Source organism: Neolamprologus multifasciatus, chromosome 13 (assembly GCF_963576455.1).
Source record: "Neolamprologus multifasciatus chromosome 13, fNeoMul1.2, whole genome shotgun sequence".
In the NCBI taxonomy this organism is placed as follows: domain Eukaryota; kingdom Metazoa; phylum Chordata; class Actinopteri; order Cichliformes; family Cichlidae; genus Neolamprologus; species Neolamprologus multifasciatus.
In genome coordinates, this window is record NC_140451.1 from 8,039,097 (window position 1) to 8,047,231 (window position 8,135).

The following is an 8,135-nucleotide window of genomic DNA, read 5'->3' on the forward strand; positions in this document are numbered from 1 at the left end:
GGCGTTTCTCTCGGTCTTTGTCTTCTTTGAGACTCCAATTCTTTACTTCCTGACTTGACTAAGTCGTTCACGAGTGTCTTAGCAGTTGTCATTAGACACGTCTCTCTCTAGTTTTCTTTCCAGTCTTTGAAATCTTTTGCTCCCTCTGCCAGGCTTCTTCTATACTCTTTGAATTTCTTGATGATATTTCTCACTCCACGTCTTGATGCTTGGAAATGCTGTGATAACTTTGTGTGTCTATCTCCTGCTTTGTGGGCATCACCAATTCTTTTATTAAGCCTAAACTGTGTTTTATTTTGGTGCTTTCTCATCTCACAGCTCAAACCTTTGCTGAAGTTTTGGGTGTTTTTCTGAAATGATTCTGATATTTGTGCAAAAAGAAATCATTTATGCTTTCTAAAGAAAACTCAATGCTTAGAAATACTGTGTTGAAAGTCCCTTGTTCTCTTAAAACAGCAGTTGGGAAAATTTGGTGGGGGGGGGGTCTAATAATTTTGTCCTCATCTGTAGCTAATAAAGTGGCTAGTTTGCTATCTTCCATATAAACAAAAACAACAAGCCACCACAGGTACTTTTTAGGATGAATGCCAGTAACTCAAAACTAAATACAACCTTGTTTAAAGGCTCGCCAGTGTGCAGCTGAAAAAGAGGAGTCCCCTCCCCAGACATCTCTCCCGCCCCTTCCCAGAATCTGAACTTTTTGTCCCGCTTCTAATGTTTTCATTAGGAAAGTGAGCTCAACCAAGTCAGGGAGGGAAGGATTAGAAAGCAAAGGACCGAACACGGGGCAGAGAAAGAGAAGGGAAGAGCTTTATGGAAGCAGAAATCTTTGACTTTTTATCCTAATTTTGAGTTAAAAGAGATTTCGGGGCTCTCACTTCTTTGTTTCTTTTCTCTCACACTCCTCACTCTTTGCCACCAGCTGCCCGCCAGGTTTCTGTCTTCATCATGAGCTGCCCCTCCAGCTCCTCGATTGGACTCCTCCTCCTCCTGATTGGCTATGCCGCTACAGGTAAGTCTGGTGTGTATCGTGGTGGAGGTGGGGGTCACAGGTCAAACAGGAAGAGTCAGAGAACGCAGAACAGAGATCAGCGTTTTGATTTGCTAAAACTGATTTATGGATCAGCTTAGTGGAGATGCATCCGATCATCTCCATCCTACTACATGTTTGTAGCACAGTGCAATAGACTTTAGAGGTTTACAGATGTGTGTGCGTCTGTGTGTGTGTGTTTGTGTGTGCATGTGTGCTTGCTCACATGAGCGCCAAACTGACATCATGCATGTTTGAGTGTGTTCGGGATTTTGCCAGCACATCTGTTACTAATTTAACTGCAGCTCTGGCTACACTTGAGCGAATACATTGTTCATGTATCGTGTTCATCTGGCGCTTCAAACCAGCATTTCTGAGCTCTGCGTGTTCCAGTGTCACCGAAATCGAATGGAAATTCAGAAATATGTGGGACAATCCCTCAGAGCCAAATCTGTGTGTGACAGCCTCAGAGTGTGAATTACACTGACTTCATACTACAAGAATGGCCAACTGCAGGAAGCAAACAGAGTGAACACACACAAACACACAGACCACAGTTGATGTCATCTAAAAACTTCGTTTTTATTTCACACACTAAGTATGAAAAGATAATGGGGTCATACAATAGTTATAGACTCGTGTGTTGGGTTATCTTGAAAAAAGAAAAGAAAAGATGTAATTGCTACAAAAAGAAAAAGTAGTGAAAACAGTTGAACTGTCACAGAGCAAGAGGCAAAAGCAGTGGACGTGACAGTTGACTTGTAAGCACAGAAACCAGATGGCTTTTCTGATAAACTTAACACGCTGAAAATAGTTCAAGTTCGTTTGTTTTTACATGAAAGAATGGAAGCGTCAGCCTGAAAGTCAGTGAAAAGTGAAGTCAACTGAAATCAGCTGATTATATTCAAGCAAAGCAGGGGTAGTGCTGTCTTTAGTTATTTCACAGTCAGCTGAAAGTAGCATTCAGCTGACTGATGTGTCAACTAAACTGGAGTCACTGCATGCCACCGAAAACATCCATCCATCCATCCATCCATCATCCATCCATCCATCAAGCCAACCATCCATCCATCCATCCATCCATCTAGCAGCCATTCTTCCATCCATCATCCATGCATCAGCCAGCCATCCATCCAGCCAACCATCCATCCATCAGCCATTCATCCACACATCCATCCATCCATCTAGCAGCCATCCTTCCATTCATCATCCATGCATCAGCCATCCATCCATCAAGCCAACCATCCATCCAGCAGCCATCCATCCACACATCCATCCTTCCATCCATCATCCATCCATCCATCAAGCCAACCATCCATCCATCCATCCATCAAGCCAACTATCCATCCATCCATCCATCTAGCAGCCATTCTTCCATCCATCATCCATGCATCAGCCAGCCATCCATCCAGCCAACCATCCATCCATCAGCCATTCATCCACACATCCATCCATCCATCTAGCAGCCATCCTTCCATTCATCATCCATGCATCAGCCATCCATCCATCAAGCCAACCATCCATCCAGCAGCCATCCATCCACACATCCATCCTTCCATCTATCATCCATGCATCATCCATCCATCCATCCAGCCAACCATCCATCCATCAGCCATCCATCCATCCAGCCATCCATCCATCCAGCAGCCAACCATCCATCCATCCATCCATCCATCCATCCATCCATCCATCCATCCAGCCATCTAGCAGGCATCCATCCATCCATCCATCCATCCATCCATCCATCCATCCATCCATCCATCCATAGCTTGATTTAAACCTCTACAGGAAATCTCTGTCCTAATTTATGCAGTAACCGGAATCTTGTATCCCCACACCACAACCTTCCACACCATTCAAGTTGTTGTGTATGCATCGACCTGGCGTGTAGTTACACTTCTCAGGAGGTTCATGTCAGGTTACATAGAAGGCTGTTAAAATGGGGTTCTGGTTCTGGTGTTTGTTACAAAGTAGATCTGACGCAGAAGTATAATTCACGTGTAAGCAGGGATGACCTCCCGCTTCCCAGCCACCTCCTCCAGCTCTTCTGGTGGGATACCAAGACCAAGCCAGCCAAGAGATGTATTCTCTCCTGCTTCTGCTTCTAGGAGGCTTCCAGGAGGCCGTTTTACTCTGAACCCTTTCCAAATGTCCAAGCTTCTCACTATATATCTATTTGAGGGTAGTACCACCCCAGAGGAAGTAATTTCATTCCTTCTGTCATTGCCAGAAGCTCGTGACCATGGGTAGAGGTAGAAATATGGGTCCACTGGTAAATCACCAACTGTGCTTTTATGCTCAGCTCTCAATTTACTACAACAGGCCAGTACTGCAGAAGGTTTTAGACTGAACGGAGAAGGTAAAGTTACCCAACCAAAGGGTCAGTTTGGATGTCAGCAGTGTGGAGTAAGGAGGAAAGGTCTGAAATGTCAGCTGACTCGTAGCTGAAACTTTAAAAGTAATGCGGCTGTCAGTTAAACAGTGAGCTCTGACCTGTATTGACTTTTCAATTTTACACTCAGCTGAACTCCTGCTCTCCTATAGAGAGTCACGAAAAGCATCACATACAAACACGCTCAACACGCACACCAGGTAGTTGACCTTTGTCCTCAGCTGCAGCACGGTGCTGTGTTAGATCGTCATATCTGTGTTTGCTTTTCCTGTGGTGTGTCTTCTTGATGTGTGTTTACGTGTGCATGTGCATTTCTTAACCTCTTGGAAGAGCTCTGAAAGAGGAAAAACAGTCTTCAGCGAGATGGCCTGAAAGCACATGCCAACATAAACAGGAACAAATGCCTTCTTGCCGTTTGTTAACACAAGCTGGCGATTTCGCATCCGCCCCTTTTTTATCGCATCTGCAAAAAAAGGCAGACTCAGTGGGCGCCACATACATCACAAACTTCAGCATGTAGCTCCCCGTTGCAAGTTTTACTCTAAAAGAGCAGGCTGCGCTGTGTACACGCTGACACTTAGATGGAAGCGCAGCTGCGGTTTGGAGGAATTTCAGCCCCCCTCACTCCCAACCAGATCCCTCCGTTTCTTCCCCCTGTTGTTTTTGATTTTGAAACCAGCAGCACATTCACTACAACAAAAGATTATGGCTGTTGTGAGATGCAACAGCGAGAACCGCCACTTTGATAAATTCACATCTGGCTCTTTAGTGTAGATCCAGTGTAGGAAAACTTCATGTCTTTTGCAGACTTTTCATAATTCATCTGTCACTGTCAAATCAAAGCAGCGAGCTTTGCCAAGTCCTCATACACAAGAGCGAGTGCAACAAAAACCCCCACTGCGGCGCACACACCGAGGCAGACATCTGCTTAGTCCGCTTGCTGGGAAGCCTGATGAATTTAATGTACCTTCCATCATCCATCGCTCTTTCTTGGCCCGATTCCTGCATGTACTGAACTTGGCACTCTCTGGACACCATAATGGTGCTTGTAAAAATGTTTCCATGAGAGGCTGTGGTAAAATCAGGGCAGCTTGATGTTCAGGTACAGCTGAACAAGGGAATACAACTCTTTGTGTGTTGGCCACAAAAGAAAAAATTACTAATTGACCCCTAACTACAATATTTAGTTAGGGGTCAGGGTCAGCCAAACACTTCATAAAGATCACTAATTCTCAATAACTGCGCATGCTGTCAAGCTTTAGCCGTCTACATTCACGCCAAGTGTTTCGTTGTTTCTAAATGAGAGTGACTTCACAGCTGCAAGCATTCAGCCAGTGGATGAGACAGTCACTTTATAAAGAATAAATACTATCAAGGGAAGCTTGGCCTGTCGCCGATAAGAAGACGTTAAAAAAAGAAGCAGAGAGCTGCAAGTGAACGTAAGCGTCCCCCAAATACCCGGGCTTCAAAGAGAAACAGATAATTGGAAACTTAAGTGTGAGAAGGGAAATGCCTGGGACAATGCATGTGGCCCTCTCTGGCCTGCTGAAGCGAATTAACACCAAGCATCACGGCTGTCTCCTCAGCATACTAACTGTGGCCTTCAAGTACGCCTGATCAATCGGCTGCTGTTTAACTAAAGAGTCACATAATTCAAGAAAATGTAAACTGTTAAAAGGAGCATTGCATTTGGAAACGAGCAGATAAGCAACATAAGCTAAAAGCACATTTCCTCTGGTTAGTTTTCAGCTCTACATTAAAGATGTACATCAGATGGCAAAGACTTGTTTCTTTATAAGGACATGTAACAATAATATATACTTTGATATTTATTTGTTTTCTTTGCAAGCTAAAGTCAATCTGCACAGAAACCTTTTCAGTTTTAAAGACAAACTAAACCCAACGTGTAATTCTTGAGCTTGTTTACGTGGAGTACCATTATGTTTGCATGGCCAATCGCTGCATGCATTTAACATATAGATTTAAAAGACACCTTCAAGGGGCTTAGGGACACAGCACCTGTCAATAACTTAAAATCACATTTATAGTACACATGGTACCTTACTGGATTCACATGTTTGCAGGCAATCTGAAGGTTTTATCTGCAGGCTGATTATTTAACCTTCAGAATAATTAATTTATATTTGAAATATTAATATTCTCTATAATATGAATGTTAACGGCACAGAAACAACACAAAAAATTAAAAACAAAAGGTTTCACATAGTTTTAGGAGTACTTGGCGTAGGGTTTAAGTCCTGTTTGTCTTCAGCTTGACTAGAAAGAATTATCGTTTGTTACGCTGTATGTCTATGATATATAAGGACTTCAGTTCTAATTGGTCACCATATTTTTAGTGTTTAGTCAAACAAAACTCTGACTTTTGTGACTGTAGATTCATATACATTTTTATGGTACAATCATTGTAGTAAGAAAACTTCAAACTACAGTCAGTTGTTTAGCTTAGCTTGATAGAAATAGTGGAAAACATAAGAAATAATTAAACTGGCTTTGTCTGAAGGTAAGGAAATACATTTTCATCCTCAAACACTCAGTGAGACAAATGTAGAGATGATGATAGATGCTAGCTAGCTAGCACAGACGCCAGTTTGGGAGTGTTTTTTGTCCTTAGACTAATTCACCTCACCATGAACTCTTCTTCTTCTCATATTTCCCTCCAGTCTTGTTGTATTTAACTCCTCTTCTCTCTCGGTTTTTGAAACAGTTTGACAAAGCCCCGAGCTGCCACTCAAGCTAACAAATCCAGAGCCTTTTTGGTGGCATGGATGGAAAAAATATTAGTGGTTAGCCACAAAACTTTGCTTCACCACGAGTTAGTAATACATGAGAATGTGATAATAAAGTCCTGACCACAAGTTAATAAGGCACTGTGGCAACATCTTAGTAATGCATGGCCACAAGATATGAACTCTATTGTTTACCCTATTTTAGTGTTTACCACTAAAATAGCCGTACTTGATGGAGTACGGCTATTTTAGTGGTATATTTAGTGGTTACAATGATGATAGAAACAATTGGCAAGAGTTTGTACATTATTCTTCGTAAAGCTACAGTATGTTGGCAAGAATATTCAGTTTGAACCACACCCATGTGGTTATTATTTGAGGCTTGCTCTATTTTTTAAATGTATTCATGCTTTGGGGGGATAACAGCCCTATTAAGCCCAGAGTTGTAGGTAAATGGCAGATTTCATATCTTATGGCTATGCACTGCTATGTTTAAATGATATGCTTCCCGTGCATAATTAAACTGTGACCAGCAGCTGCATGACACCATGGTGGTCCTGTAAAAACATGCCTGCTTTTGCGTTATCTTTGCATGCAGTTGAATTGTTCTAATCTACCTCCAATCCTGCGTGAACACAGTGAGCCTAGGATTACACAACCCCGAGCTGATATAAAACAGATGAGTGATCCGTCTTTTAGTTCAGCTCTCCTAATCAGCTGGCTGCATTGTGGCGTGACAAAGGCACTGATGTTAACTTCTATCCCTCAGCAATAATCTGACCTCTCTCTTTAACATCCCATACTGGACCAGTTCCTTTAGTGTGTGACTAAAGTTTTGTTAAGCTCACAAGAATAAATACATCTCCTTATTCTCGTCTCTCATACTGTGTTAAAATCAGCATATTATTAAAGCACGAGTACCTTTCACGATTCATTGTTACATCTTGTTTGCTTATACTGTGCATCTGTAACACTGAGTATACATCGAATGTGTTTTCAGGTCCTGAGCCCCACCTTCTGCCTCGAGCGGTGCGTTCAAGCACCTGTCAGGAGCACACGAATCTTCACCACCGCCTGGACGTAGTGGAGAAGGTGTAGTTTCTAATCTAACCTCATTTAGGCCTCAGTGGTTTGAAACCATCAGGGTTTGGAAGTCCCCCCCCCCCCCCTCCTTGGTTTTGACAGAATGAATGCCCAATATTCCTCAACATTTCCTTTTTCATAACTTTATTAATACACTAGTGATCTACTCCAGATCTCTACATTCCTCTCATCCAGCAAACCCCAGTCCTACTCAGACCTTACCTTGCGTTACCAGCTGTTTTGGGAAACTGTTTTATTCATTCAGATTCATTATTCATCGGTGATGATTCTATTATTCATACTACAACTTATTAATGTATTATTTATTTGTCAACCACGCATGTCTCACGCTTCCTGCAGCAAGTGGAGGACACAGTTGAAAAGTTGGAGGTTGAGCTGGCTGCTCTTCTGGATGCCATCGAGGCCCCAAAGTGGCGCCACCTGATGGACAATGTGGGAAAGACGGCTGTGGACATCCTTGAAGATCCAGTGGAGAGAAGCCAGTCCTGAGCCAAGCAGACATCCATATAGGGTGGACTTTGAATTTTCTTGTTAAAGAGAAACTGTCTATGCATTTATTCTATATTTTTCCATATGAAGTTTGTATCATACAAAAATAAAATTGTTTTGAACAAAGCCAAGCCTCTGCATTATGTATACTAACAAATCCTGTGACAGCCTTGTCTCTATTCTAGTCAGTCCTAGATTCCTCTTCACTGTACACTGCTATTTAGAGATCAGTTCACCCAGGACGCCTCTGTTCACCCAGTACATGCCCCAGCTCTTCACTGCCCCCTACTGTCTGCAAACAAACTTTGCCATTAAAGCTGCATTTGGGTAAAAATGACACACACACCAAATTACTGGAAGGAGATTTATTTCC

The 8,135-nt window shown here is 42.6% G+C and overlaps 1 protein-coding gene across 1 annotated transcript; it reads left to right on the top strand.

Annotated features, from left to right (window-relative positions):
• Positions 1 to 704: 704 nt before the first annotated feature.
• LOC146504981 (placenta-specific protein 9-like) lies at positions 705 to 7,874 on the top strand. Its single transcript, XM_085183729.1, has 3 exons — positions 705 to 1,012; positions 7,170 to 7,261; positions 7,613 to 7,874. The coding sequence occupies exons 1-3, from the start codon at positions 949 to 951 to the stop codon at positions 7,760 to 7,762; spliced, it is 306 nt and encodes a 101-aa protein (XP_085039855.1). The 5' UTR covers positions 705 to 948; the 3' UTR covers positions 7,763 to 7,874.
• The last annotated feature ends 261 nt before the right edge of the window (positions 7,875 to 8,135 follow it).

Coding starts and splice junctions, on each gene's coding strand:
- LOC146504981 (XM_085183729.1), top strand. CDS start 949: ATGAGCTGCCCCTCCAGCTCCTCGATTGGACTCCTCCTCCTCCTGATT. Junction 1,013..7,169: donor GATTGGCTATGCCGCTACAG/GTAAGTCTGGTG, acceptor ATGTGTTTTCAG/GTCCTGAGCCCCACCTTCTG. Junction 7,262..7,612: donor GCCTGGACGTAGTGGAGAAG/GTGTAGTTTCTA, acceptor CGCTTCCTGCAG/CAAGTGGAGGACACAGTTGA.